The following is a 14598-nucleotide window of genomic DNA, read 5'->3' as shown; positions in this document are numbered from 1 at the left end:
ACATTTCATAATATTACATCACATTGATGAGTTAACATGGGTTGGGGTAGTTTGCAAATAATGTATGGGGCTCAGTGTTTTTTTAAAGTCAGAGTAGATTATTTCAGCGGTTCCCAAACGTTTTTAGCCGCGCACCCCCTTCTATGTCCCAACCGTGTTGACGCACCCCCAATCCCCCACACCTTCAAAAAAAACAAAATGCAATAAGCTTTATTATAGCCATATTAAAGGCGGCATGTTTAATCATGCTCAAATGACCAGAACACACATATAATTAAATAATCACCATCACAACAATGCGGTCTCGCATTTGAATTAACCTGAACACAGTTTCAATAAAATGCAACAAAGTTATGCGCAAGCTTCCACTTTTAAGAGCAAAGAGGATGATGACAGGCTCAGGATCAGAGGCAGAAAGCACATAAGTTAGGGAAAATGTTATAATATTTTGAGCCGTGTTGAACAAAAATTGAAGCAAGTTTAAATGAGCGTGGAGCTAAACAACCCGTCATCATAACACAAGTGCATTTTGAATAGCCTGCATTTGTTTATTAATTAATATTACAGTTTTTGATTTTACATTTTACAAAGGAAATGCTTATTTACACTTCTTTATTGTGTGGGGTAAAACATTTAATTGTGTAATTATCAGACCGCCATTACATTTTTCATCTCGCGCACCCCCTAGCGGCAGCTCGCGCACCCCCAGGGGTACACGCACCACACTTTGGGAATCCCTGGATTATTTAACTAGGCGAAGAATTTAGTGATTCTCCAAGTGTCCATTCAACCTTTTGGAGTCCATGAAACCACCTGCATATTACTTCTTCATGACGTGAAGACATTAAAATGAAGCAACGGAGATAATGTCAAATATATTTAATATGAAAATATAGAACCACATATTCTCATTTTGCCTGTTATATTTAATATTTGCAACCTGTGTTCATATTTGCAACATGTTGCAACATTTCTGTGTGTGAAACATAATTTTGAAACTCAGATTTTATGTTTTCCTTTGTTTCTTTTAGGTTCAAAATTTTGATCAAATAAGTCAAATTTAAAAATTAATGATCAGGACATATAGGTGAGGTTGCGCTGAAAAAACTGATACCAACATGGCATGGTGAAGATTTTTTAACAGATTTTTAATGGACATAATAGTCCAAGATTTCAGAGGGTTAAGGCTTTCTTCCTTTCACTGTTTTGAATAATATATGTCAGTCAACTGGGAAGCTTTAAATTGTTAAAACTGCTGATGTTGCTTTTGCAAGGAAGTTTTTTATTATATATAACACAAGAATGTGCAGAAATCTAACTGGCTGTTAATTGCAAAAAAAAAAAAAAAAACTCACAATCAATCCCAATCAAAAATACATATTGTGGTGCCTGTAGTGCTGCTCATCAGTCCAGCTTGTTTCATCATCTGTCTGTATCTAATCCATTTTTCATACGAATGGCCCTCTAGTACTTTTTTGGTTATGATGGTTGTAGAAGCAAGTAAAAACAGTTTGCTTTCTCAGCAGCAGTCAGAGCTCTTTGTTTTGATCTACACTACCAGTCAAAAGTTTTAGAACACCCCAATTTTTCCAGTTTTTTATTGAAATTCAAGCAGTTCAAGTCAAATGAACAGCTTGAAAGGGTACAAAGGTAAGTGGTGAACTGCCAGAGGTAAATAAAAAAAGGTAAGGTTAACAAAAACTAAAAAGATAATGTACATTTCAGAATTATACAAGTAGGCCTTTTTCAGGGAACAAGAAATGGATTAACAACTTAACTCTATGGAGTCTTGGGCTATTTTGTCCATTTTTGAATTCTTTTCATGTCTTTGTAAGTCATTTTGTGTCTTTTTTGGTCATTTTGTGTCTTTTTTTAGTCATTTTGTGTCTTATTTTGGTCTTTTTGTGTCTTTTTTTAGTCATTTTGTGTCTTTTGGTGTCTTTGTTTGTCATTTTGTGTCTTTTTTTTGGTCATTTTGTGTCTTTTTTTAGTCATTTTGTGTCTTTTTTTTGGTCATTTTGTGTCTTTTTTTAGTCATTTTGTGTCTTTTGGTGTCTTTGTTTTGTCAATTTGTGTCTTTTTTTTGGTCATTTTGTGTCTTTTTTTAGTCCTTTAGTCCAACATAAAATGTGATTTTGAATCTTTTTTTTACTTTCAAAACACTATCATGCTCAATAAAGAATTTTAAATGTTGCAAATGTGCATTAATTTCAGAGTACGCTGAGACATTAAACTGCATCATTTTCAATTAAATTCTGGAAAAGTTGGTGTGTTCTAAAACTTTTGACCAGTAGTGTATATTTGCTTGTTTTTCAGATATGGTGGTTTCTCTTTTGGCGTGCCGCTCCCTGCCGACTTGAAAATGGATGTAACGGAGGTGCCCAAAAACCGCACTCTGTCCAAGGTAACTGCGTCTCCTTCTTCTCCCCTGCTGCCTGTCTCGTTATCACTTTTATCGCCGTATTGATGAGCAGTTGAAAGTTAAAACACGACATCCTATTGTGAAGACAAGATGGAGACTCCCAGATGGAGCTGCATTGTTACACCATCAGTGTCATCGTAAATATGCTTTACTGAAGCAATTGTGCCACTCCTTTAGTGTGTAAATATCCTCAGATTATGACGTGTGCATTTATTGCATCTTTAAAGCCTCGGTTTTAACGCATCAGAAGGCATATTGCGGTGATGTAGTAGCTGATGAGTAGCAGGAGAGTGATGGTTGCTATGCATGTCTGTGTTTGTGTTTGCATGGGTTCAGGTTTGGTTCAACCCAGAGGGCCATCACACAATGCCAGCATACTTAAACAGCCTCAACAACATCATCCTACGCGCCAATCTCCCTGCAGACAAGGATCCACGTAAATATGGTAAGCTGGAGTTGGGGTTGGAAAAAAATGTTGCAAAGTAAATTCAGAAATGTCAGTAACAGGCCAAAGGACACAGCTGAAGATTCTATACATGCAAAAGTAGTCAAAAGTAAAAAAAAAAATCATATTTTTACATGGCAATATATTTTCTGCTGCATATTTTGTGATATTTTTCTGAAAGATCTATACATATTTCATAGTCATGGGAACAATTATTAGACCATCCTTGTTTTTTTCACTTTCTTGTTAATTTTAATGCCTGGTACAACTAAAGGTACATTCGTTTTTAGACATTTTCCATGGTTTACTTGATGATGATTTTGGTTATTATCAAGAAAACCATGGAAAATGTCTAGATATCAGCTGTTAAATTAAACTCTCATGAGCTATTTTTGCTGTTTTCATTATATTTATCCAAACAGTTGTACCTTTAGGTGTACCAGGCATTAAAATGAACAAAAAATTGAAGAAAACAATGGTTAATATTGTTTTCCATGAATGTACAGTATCAAAGTAAAAATACTTGTTATGTAGAAAGGGTCCACTCGGAATGTTTTATATATTCTACATACCAGTATATTGTCGGATTATTATTTTTGATTAATTTATGTAAGCAGCAGTTTACTGTTGCCAATTTAGGGCTAATTTAACTACTTAATATACTGCTATGAGGTTTAATTTATAGAAATGTTTAATCACGTTAAATCTTCACCTGAAAAGTAAATAAAAGTAGTGGAGTAAAAAGTACAATATTTGCCTCTAAAATGTAGTGAAGTAGAAGTATAAAGTTACATAAATGGAAATTCTCTATATTTAAAGTAACAGGTGTCCACGTGAGTGTGCAAACACATGTCTAATGCTTCAGTCTCTTTTTTCTCTGCACCAAGTGTCCCTGCAAACATTTTTTTACTTTTTGAAAGATCTATACATATATTTCATGGTGTGACTGTCTATAATTCACACAGACACGCAACACCCCCAGCAAGGTGCCACAGATTGGACACCCAGTGCATTTTGTATACTAAATATGAAGAAGAGCTGTAAACAGTGTGTTTACTCATGCTTCATTTCACTGAGTTAAAGCCAGGGGGTGCTGTGTGTCCTCAGTCACACATCAGTATGCATGGTGAATACTGATGAGTGCTGCTCACTGGGGAGCTATGCTAAAGAGAAAGAGGCTGGCCCACGTTTTCAGCACTGTTTCAGCTCTGTATCGCCCTGACCATCTGCCTGCAGGCGGGAGTACACAAACATTCAAACACACACACACACGCATGAAGAAGTGCATGCACACTTGCACAGAGGTACATGCACACACACATATGCACACAGTTTTTGTCCACACTGGATGATAAAAGTGCTGGAGGGTAAAGTACATTTTACCTGCAAACTCGGGGTGGTGTCAGGGGTCGAGATCCGAGGAGATCTCTTCTCATCGTGATGGTTTATCTGTCAAAATGAAGCCCTGAGCCTCACATTGTGCACTGCAGTACCGACTCTGGGTTTGGACCCTTAAGAGTTTTTTTTAGTGCCACCCTCGCAGGACTCTTGCTGAACTTTCCACTGCTACAGATGTACTTTTACACTCCTGATCACTTCCACCTGCAACAATGATTTGTCCTGGGAGTCCGTCTGTCCCATCCCACAGAGAAAATACACAGTTGGTTAATAATCCACTTTAATAATTCCACCTTTAGAGGACATGAGCTGAAAAGAAACCCTATTTTATGCCATAAATTACTAGCCTGGGTATACCCATACTGCCTTGCGCGCTCGATTTCATTTCGAACCTGCAGCCAGTCTGGTGTCTATAGCCGTTTCTTAGCCCTGCTTTAGGGATCCAATCACAGAACGGGGAGGGACGGCAAGACGATGACGCGTACTATTGGACAGACGGAAGCTTGAAGTTTTGTAGTTTTCTTACGGATCCAACATGGCTGCAGCAGGCGCGAAACTCTCTTTGGATCTAGCTGTAGACGGCGTTTTAAATAGTTTAAAAGAAGAACAATGTTTGACTTTAAACTCCTGTTTCACCACCAAAAAGGATGTTTTAGCCTTGCTTCCGACAGGATTTGGCAAAAGCCTAATCTACCAACTAGCCCCGCTACCGATCACTGCTAGCGGAGCCGCCAGAGACCCCCAGCAGCTCGTCTATTGACCATAAAATCAGTGGATGTGTGTGGCTGAATGACATGAGGGGGATAAGGCGTGAAAATAAATAATCTTGCAGAAAGCGAGAACTGGAGAAGCAAAGCAGCAAGCAACACTCTCTCTCTCACACACACACACACACCAACACTGCCAGTAGACTGTGAGCAGCCAGAGTCAGAACATGCTGCAGAAAAACGTTGCAGAAGTACAATTGAGCATTTTAGTCTCAAAGTAGAGATGGGCTAGTCTGGCTATGTAAACATCAATTTCTGTTGCTCTACTACGTCATCTGGTATAACTGATCTGATTGGCTAAGAGCTACCTACAGACGCTTATGATAGACATTCGTAGCGCCCAATAAACGGCTCTGGACGATCGTAAACCACACCTCCTCTACGGAGAAATGAATTGCTGGTGTCCAGACTATGATCTCATTTGTGATATAGTCTGTTGTCAGCCAGGCTATTAAATTACATTAAAAAAAGCCTCAGGTTGAGGCAGCGGAACTAAAATGTTCTACAAATGTTATCGATCATGAGACATTTTTACAATTTAGATTCTATTAGTCAATCGACAGACAAAAACAGTAACAACTTTAATAACAATTCATCCGTTGAAAGCAACAACAAGAACATTTTATTTTGGTTTGGCTGTTGTCGCAGTGTTTCCTTCAGCACCTCGTCTCATAAAGGTCTTGATCTGCAAATTATAGAATAGAATAGAATAGAATATCTTAATTGTCATTGTAACAAGTACAACAAGATTTAAAAGTGCCATTTCTCATCTGTGCAATATATAAAATTGATCAATAAAACATATAAATAAAAGCTGCTTAAAAAAACAAAAACAGATACTCATTACTCCTGCACACACAATTGTACATTCCAATGCACTGGTCCCTTATTGCACATTAAATGCTTTTTTGAGTATTGAGTATGGTGACTGCAGTTGGATGAAATAAGTTTTTTTAATCTGTTTGTCCTTGTTTTTATTGCTCTGTAGCGTTATTTGCAAGTGAATGAAAAAAGGATGCAACTTTTCATTCTTTGATACTATTTTCTTCACCCCCCCGGCTGTTTCAGAAGGATGCATAAGGATGAGGAAATGTTTCTGTTTGTGGCTATGTAAGATAGAGCAATTTGGATTTGTAATTTTGTTACAAACGGTGTTGTAGTGGCACTTTCACCTCACAGCAAGATGGTCTCAGTTTGAATCCAGCTTTTGTGCAGTTTGCATGTTCTCCCGTGTCAGCGTGGGTTCTCTCACACAGTCCTAAGAAATTAAGCTAAGATTCCCCATAGGTGTCAATGAGAGCGTGAAGGTTGTTTGCGATACACTCTGTCCTCGCTCAATGTCAGCTGGGATCAGCTGCAGCCCCCCGGGACCCCGGCTCAGATAAGCTGGTAACCATATTGAATTAATTAATTAATTTTTTTGGGCTCTGAGAAATTGTGATGGGGGCTTTTCTTTTAAATTTGTTTAATATTTTCAGACCAAAAAATGTTTTAACCCTTTGATGCACAACATGGGTCAAAATAATATACACACACACATATATATATATATATATATATATATATATATATATATATATATATATTATTTATTATTATTTTTTATTCATTTATTTATTTTTTTACAACAGATCATTATATCCATTTTCCCTTTCCCCTTTCATACTTTATCAAGAAAAAGAGTTTTTGTATTATTACATTAAGTTTACACATATGGGTCAAAAATGACCTTGTGCATTAGAAGTGTAGTGATAAAAAAAAAGGTATTTATTCAAAAAGTAAGAAATGAAAACAAAACTATTAGGACGTATAATGATCAAAAACTGAGGTTAATTGAGGAAAACCTGGAATACTGAATGATGAATGAATTTATTGTAAAGATATAGAACATCAAAACTTAGTCGGATCACTTTAGACCATGTTGTGCATCAAAGGGTTAAAAGTAGAAAAAAATCAGTGTATGAATTGATAATGAAATAATTGCTTGTTGCAGAGCGAATCATTCCTATTATATCAGATTCAAGCCAGATGTGGGAATGTCCGGCTTTAGAGCAGTAGTCACGAAGTGGTAATTACAGATCAGATTTGGATTCGTCGACAGAGCTCATTGATTCCTCCAACGTGCCCTTGAGCAGGGCGCTCAGCCTCCGAGCGGCTGCAGGGCTGCTGTGCTTTAGTTTAATCCTTAGAAGTCTAATATTCACATTACTTAACCCTTTGGAGTTTGGGGCTCTTTGTCAGTTTTTGACTCCTTTTCATTCTGCCTGTATAAACCACTTAAAAATCTTTACCATGACGTGTTGGTATCATTGTTTTCAGCTCAATCTCAACTATATGACCTGATTATGTTTTCATTTTGACTTACTGGATCAACATTCTGAACACAAAAAAACACAAAAAAAATGACAAAAAACGCACATAAAACACATAAAACATGAAAAACAAACCAAAAACACACACAAAACACACACAAAATTACAAAAAACACATACAAACATACTGAAAACACACCAAAAACACAGTAAAAATACAAAAAAAAACTAAAAAAATTACAAAAAACACACATAAAACACATAAAACATGAAAAACAAACCAAAAACACACACAAAATTACAAAAAACACACATAAAACATGAAAAACAAACCAAAAACACACAAAAAAACAAAAAAATTACAAAAAACACAAATAAATGACAAAAAAACAGATAAATACACAAAGAAATAAAAAAAACACATAAAAAAACACAAAAGATTGCATTAAAAATGCTAAATGCACAGAGCTAAATTAGAAAAATCTCTGCAAAAAAGTAAAATCATGTTAATACACTTTGCTGAAAAAGGGTTGATGCATTAAATTGGACATGGAAACTTCTGGAAAAGCCAAAACTTTAGAGTTCAGCTGACAGCAGGGCTCCATGCTGCTTCGTTTTTTTACGTTGTGACGTCATGAAGAAGTCGTGTTGGGTGCTTTCCTGGACTCCAGAGGGTTAACTCACACTCTCCTATCTCAGGAAATGTAAGCAGAGACATGTAGGGGAGCAGTTCATGTCTGTGAGCATCTCCAAGACCCTGAAAAAATGATAAAGAAAATTCAATTTCCTTTGTGTGCACTGGCAAATGAAATCATCTTGCACTATATTTTTCAATTGACTGTGTCCCAGGCTAAGGGAATATCATTGCTCATTTGGTTCCTGTGCTGAAAAATAGCCTGTATGCTGTTGTTTTTCTATTACTAACACAATACTCTGTTTCTTTCCATTACAGCCATTTCACTTTCCAGTCATCCCTACTTCGGCCGGGCGGATGATGAAGATTCAGTGTAAGGACTTCACTTTAAATCCCTCCTCCTGCTGAACTGACTGTCCCTATGCAACAGTATCAGTTGCACTTGCGTCCAAAGACTCTAATTAGCGCTCATATTCTTGGCTCTTGTTTGGCTAAGGTCAGGCGACATTATCGAAGCGTCGTACTTTTCCATTCTAAGCCAGGGGTGGACTCAGGGCAGGAACGTACATGACAGCAGTATTTACCCATATTTGATTTTCTAAATGGATTTCCCTGAGCTTGCACTATTGATCAGAGTCCCAATATAATGAGTGTTTACCCTGAAGGTGGCACAGAGGTGGATTGATTCTACCCCACTTCCCAAAATGAGTTTATTTAAAATACTCCACATTCTGCTTTAGATACCCAGACTGCAGAATTAGTGCTGTAGCGTATGTATGCAGACATGTGTGAGGATCAAATCAGATAAATCATTCCAGGAGTGGATTGAGCCGAAGCTGTGGCCTCATGAGGCCGCGGCGTCTCTCCGGAGACTTATTAACACTCAGCTGTTCACTGGCTGGTTTTGCCCTCCAGTTTCTCCACATTTCTCCATGTGTATAGTGTTAACGGAGCTATTTGCCTGCTTAGATTCTGCAGCGGCTGCAAGTGTACAATTACCCCTTTGTGATGTTCTGCTTCCTCACTTGATGTATTGATTTGGCCTGAGCCATGTTCAAGGGACAACAGGCTGATTACTCTAAATGTCTTGATTCTCACAGCGTGGTAGCTTTACCCACGGGGAAACTGTATGGCTGCTTTGGCCATACTGCTAACAAACCTGCTCACTAGCTGCTGCTGCTGCTAGCTAGCCTCTGTAGTTAGCGACTACAGTCGACTACAGTCAACAAAATGTACGTTACTGACCTCAGAAAACTGAGCAGCGACTCCTTGGAGTGTCTGTTAGTCCAACCAAACGCTGAACAAGACATTTAATGAACAAAACGTTCAAATAAACTCTCATTAAGTGAAAATACAGTGAAAGGGTCAAAGTTATGAGACCAAACCGATAAACATCCTTATATATATATAACTTTATTGACACGTTGCCATCGATACGCATTGTTCTGGTTCTCTCCTGATGACGGCTCGCCTTGTTAGTGACCTGTCAATCAAAGGTAGCCCCGCCCCAAATCATACGATTCTTTATCTTCTATTTTCTTCTAAATGGGGCCATTATTTAAACTATTAACATCAAATTGTCTTGAAGAAGATTTTTTTTGCTAGCGATTGAGACCATAGTGTTGTCCTAAAAAATAATTCTGAGGTAATTTTTTAAAAATGTATTTAACCTTTATTGAACCAGGAAGTCCCATTGAGATTCAGAATCTCTTTTTCAAGAGAGACCTGGCCAAAATAGCAGCCAAAAGTGCCAAAAAAATAACATTTACAATAAAACAAGTGCAATATAACACTATATTAAAACATAATGAGCCCTATTAAGAAAAACAAGCACATGTCTCTATCACAGTAATAAATCAAGTGAGAAGTTTTCTCATTTTGCATTGAAATGAATGGACAAAAATGTTTCTGCAGCCAAACTTAGCGCCCCCTGCTGGAATTTTCGGTAGAATGCAGCTTAAGGCACTTCCTGGTTTGCCTCCCTGCTCAGACCAGGAGGTTGCCGCCTGGTCACACCATCGGCAGCTCCCCATGCAGCTTATTGTGTTTGGTTGGTGGTAATGTGCCCGAGCCAGAGGCGAGAGATAAAAGTACCACAGTAGCATGAAGGGCAAGAAAGAGAGCATGGCAGATGAACAGGTAGAGAGGCAACAAGAAAAGTTAGAATCAGCGCAGCTGGTTTGAAGAGTAACTAAGGGATCAATAGCTCAGCTGGTTGTCTGGGGTTCTTGTCTGGACAATAGGCTCTGCAGCCTCACAGCAGCACCCCGAGCTTACTAACTATACAGCAATTCCATTGCGCAGTTGTTCTCCACACCGAGCCATCTGTTTCTTTACAGTTATTATCTTGTCAGAGGCAAGGAGGCACAGACATCTCTTTTAACAAAGCTGTTTGTTATTAATGGAATTCCATTTATTGTGAGCCACTTCAATAGTTCAATGAGTCAGGTCACAGCAGGGAGCGATATGATGAGTGTGTAGAAGGGTTTTAATATAGACCATTGTTTTAAGAACAGAATTACACCAGGTTGCCTCATTCAAAGTGACTCAGCACACCAGAGTCTATTGATTCCATTGTGCACTTTGTTTTGCTCGGATATAAAACCTATAGCTACTGTTACACTGCAGCCTTGAAGTTCAAACTGAAGAGGTAGCATAGATATAAAACACTGAATAAAACAACTTACTATTAGTGCTGTACTGTAGCTTCAAATTAAGCTTTAAACCTCTGAAGTCCAGGAGATTTTGGTTCAAATTTGTCAACTTCCTATGCATTAATTTCTGTCTCTGTTTATCATCTTTCAGTCTGTCCTTACATCACATGCATGGCTCCTTTTTCTCCACACAAACTTGGCTATCAGTCGGATTTTTCATTTTATTTTAATTAACAAAGTATAAAGCTGCCAGGATCTGAAAAATACAAACAAAAGACACAGGTTTCTATGGAAATGCACCATTTTTTTAAAAATATTATTATTTTTTTACCATTCATACACACAAAAACAGCAGAAGAAATAATAAATAATAAAACTACAAAACAGTCTATTTGCATGTAAATTAAAAATAGTAATAGTTTTCATTTTAGAAAGAAAATTCTCATTTTAAAAATGGTCTAGAAACATAAACGGCACACTGTGAAAGCTCCTATGATTGAACTTTAACTGGCTTTCTCAGCTTGTCTACATATCATATATGCATATAAGTTATTACTGTAAATAAAACATGTGTATTTTCAATAAATAGATGGACTCCAGAGGGTTAAAGTTCAAACTAAAGAGGTACCATAGATATAAAACACTGAATAACACAGTTTACTATTATAGCTTTACTGTAGCTTCAAAATAAGCTTTAATTGTCTGTTGTCATATTTTAACAAGAGATGACTCAGAGTCTATCACCCTAAAAAAATAATAATAATACTTTGACTGAGTCTTCAATTTGATTGAAATGCTTCATCGGATTAAATGAGATAGTCTTTTAAGTAATTTTCTATTATAGTGTTGAAGCTGAAATATATTTTTTGTTATTGTGGTTATATAAATGTAATTTTTGGTGCTGTTAGATTGCTGCCAACCCCTTTGTTAAGACAGGTGCTGTTGTTGTTTCTGAATGGCAAAACGCCTAAAATATGAATTAAAGCAGAATATTCTACTAGATAAGAACATGTTGTGAATTTTGGAAATGATTACATCTAATTTGGACTTGTTGGACTTTGCAACACTCTGGAGTTATTGCAGATATTTGCAAGTCAGAAACAGTCCTATGCAGGCAAATAATACTATAAATATTATATTACTTACAATATTAGTATAGCTTGATCTTTAACTGCAACTCTGCAGAATTATCAGGTTCAAACTGAATAAATCAACATGCAAATTAAAAGATAAAGCTGCAGAAATGGGCGTTAATAGAGTTGATGTGGCTGAATGATAATTCACTAATTATGAGCATGGCTGATAATTAATAGCATCAGTGTCTGACATCTGAAACATCTTTCTACTTTTTCCTCACAGTGTCCAGGGAATTCTGCAGATCCTCGTGGCTATGTGTGTGCTGACGGGTTTCTCCATCACCACCGCCAGCTTCGCCATCTATGAAGTCAGCGAGCACCACAGCGGCTCCAAGAGGCTCCAGCACATCTCTGGTATCAGCGAGCCTTTCTACTGGGTCGTCAACTTCCTGTTTGACATGGTGAGATGGAGGGATGGATGGATGGATGGATGGTTGGATGGATGGATGGATGGATGGATGGATGGATGGATGGAAGGATGGATGGATGGATGGATGGATGGATGGATGGTTGGATGGATGGATGGATGGATGGATGGATAGATGATGGATGGATAGATGATGAATGGATGGATGGATGGATGGATGGATGGATGGATGGATAGATGATGGATGGATGGATGGATGATGGATGGATGGATAGATGATGGATGGATGGATGGATGGATGGATAGATGATGGATGGATGGATGGATAGATGATGTATGGATGGATGATGGATGGATGGATGAATGTATAGATGATGGATGGATGGATGTATAGATGATGGATGGATGTATAGATGATGGATGGATGGATGGATAGATTGATGGATGGATGGATGGATAGATGATGGATGGATGGATGGATGGATAGATGATGGATGGATGGATGGATAGATGATGGATGGATGGATAGATGATGGATGGATGGATGGATGGATAGATGATGGATGGATGGATGGATGGATGGATGGATAGATGATGGATGGATGGATGGATGGATAGATGGATAGATAGATAGATAGATAGATAGATAGATAGATAGATAGATAGATAGATAGATAGATAGATAGATAGATAGATAGATAGATACTTTATGTACATTTTGCTAATGTCTAATTTTTGTAGTTTTACTCAAGTAAGATTTCAAATGCAGGACTTTTACTTTTAACAGAGTATGTTAAAACTGTTTGATCAGTACTTGTACTTAAGGCAGCTTTATTTATATTAATATAGCACACTTCAGTACTTACTGTATGTATCTGAATCCTTCTTCCACCTCTGATTATATTTGACATGTTTAGTGGCAGAGCTTTGAAAATATTGTATTGTGGTGCAGTGTTTTTGCATTTAGATGATAGATAGATATGATGGATGGATGGATGGATGGATGGATGGATGGATGGATGGATGGATGGATGGATAGATGGATAGATAGATAGATAGATAGATAGATAGATAGATAGATAGATAGATAGATAGATAGATAGATAGATTTCATGGTTTTGTGTGATAATGATTTTGGTTATTATCAAGAAAACCATGGAAAATGTCTAGATATCAGCTCTTAAAGTAAACTCTTATCAGCTATTTTTGTTGTTATCCTTATATTTGTCCAAACAAATGTACCTTTAGTTGTACCAGGTATTAAAATGAACAAGAAATTGAAGAAAACAATGGTCTAATATTTTTTTTTTCATGACTGTATGTGTCTACCCCATTTTCAGTTTTAGATTGCACCACCATATGCATGTGGAGCTGATATTTGTGCCTTCATGTTGTGTCCTGTCTTCCTCCACAGGTCATGTATTTAATCCCTGTGGCCTTGACTGTTGCTGTGATCGCAGCCTTCCAGATTCCAGCATTCACAGATCGGCAAAATCTAGGTGCCGTGGCCCTGCTCCTGGTGCTCTTTGGGTGAGTCATTTAGCTTCACAGCATCTGTTCAAAGTGATTTGTTCTGAATTATTCAGAGACAAATTATTTCAAAATCAGCAGTTTGCTCCATTGTTAACCCATTTAGGCCTAAACACGGCTGGAAAAAATGGCTGTAAAACCTCTGGGCGATTTTAAAATAACTCCCTAAAATCTGAAGTTTTTCTGGAAATTCAACAGAAGTGTCAACGCTTCCTACTAAATAGTCAATTTTTCAGCCTCTGAAGCAGATAGAAATGAAATTCAAAAAGTATTAAAGAGCTTATAGCTGTTATATCTGAGCTCCCTCCGCTATAGTCGTCTTCCGCCATGAATTCAGTTCTGGAAAAGTCCCATGTTGCATTGCGGCACTCCCACATGTATTATCATTTTTTTTATTATTATTATTAAAAAAAGACACAAAATGACCAAAAGACACAAAATGACAGAAAAAAAAACTAAATTACCTAAAGAAGGAACAAAATGACCAAACAAAGACACAGAATTACCAAAAAAGACACAAAATTATTAAAAAAGACACAAAATAAAAAAAAAAAGTAATTAAACTTTCATATCAAGGTGAGGGCCACAAAATATCGTCATGAGGGCCACAATTGGCCCGCGGGCCGCGAGTTTGAGACCCATGAACTAAATGTAGTGGAGTAAAAAGTACAATATTTGCCTCTAAAATGTAGTGAAGTAGAAGTATCAAGTTACATAAATGGAAACTCTCAAGTTAAGGAAAAGCACCTCAAATGTACATAACTGGAGTAAATGTACTTCGTTACATTCCACCACTGACTCACATGCTACTTGTTTAGTCTCCACTGCATGTTAGTGTGTGTGCTGGATTTATAGCAGCGAGCATACGGAGGCTGCTGCTCCTAAAACGCAAACACAGCTCAATTTGTCAGATTTTCCTGCAAAGACAGATGG

At 37.3% G+C, this 14598-nt stretch overlaps 1 protein-coding gene across 1 annotated transcript in view; it reads left to right on the top strand.

Moving 5' to 3' along the window:
- Positions 1–14598, top strand: part of abca12 (ATP-binding cassette, sub-family A (ABC1), member 12) — a 147414-nt gene that overhangs the window by 106770 nt on the left and 26046 nt on the right. The window contains exons 56-60 of the mRNA XM_059343220.1: positions 2317–2404; positions 2759–2867; positions 8297–8351; positions 11992–12169; positions 13550–13665. Of these exons, the coding sequence (XP_059199203.1) occupies positions 2317–2404; positions 2759–2867; positions 8297–8351; positions 11992–12169; positions 13550–13665 (546 nt within the window). The remainder of the gene's footprint in view (positions 1–2316; positions 2405–2758; positions 2868–8296; positions 8352–11991; positions 12170–13549; positions 13666–14598) is intronic.

Source organism: Centropristis striata, chromosome 10 (assembly GCF_030273125.1).
Source record: "Centropristis striata isolate RG_2023a ecotype Rhode Island chromosome 10, C.striata_1.0, whole genome shotgun sequence".
NCBI classification, from domain to species: Eukaryota; Metazoa; Chordata; class Actinopteri; order Perciformes; family Serranidae; genus Centropristis; species Centropristis striata.
Note: the sequence above shows the minus strand (reverse complement) of the source record. Positions and strands in the feature narration are given on the sequence as shown.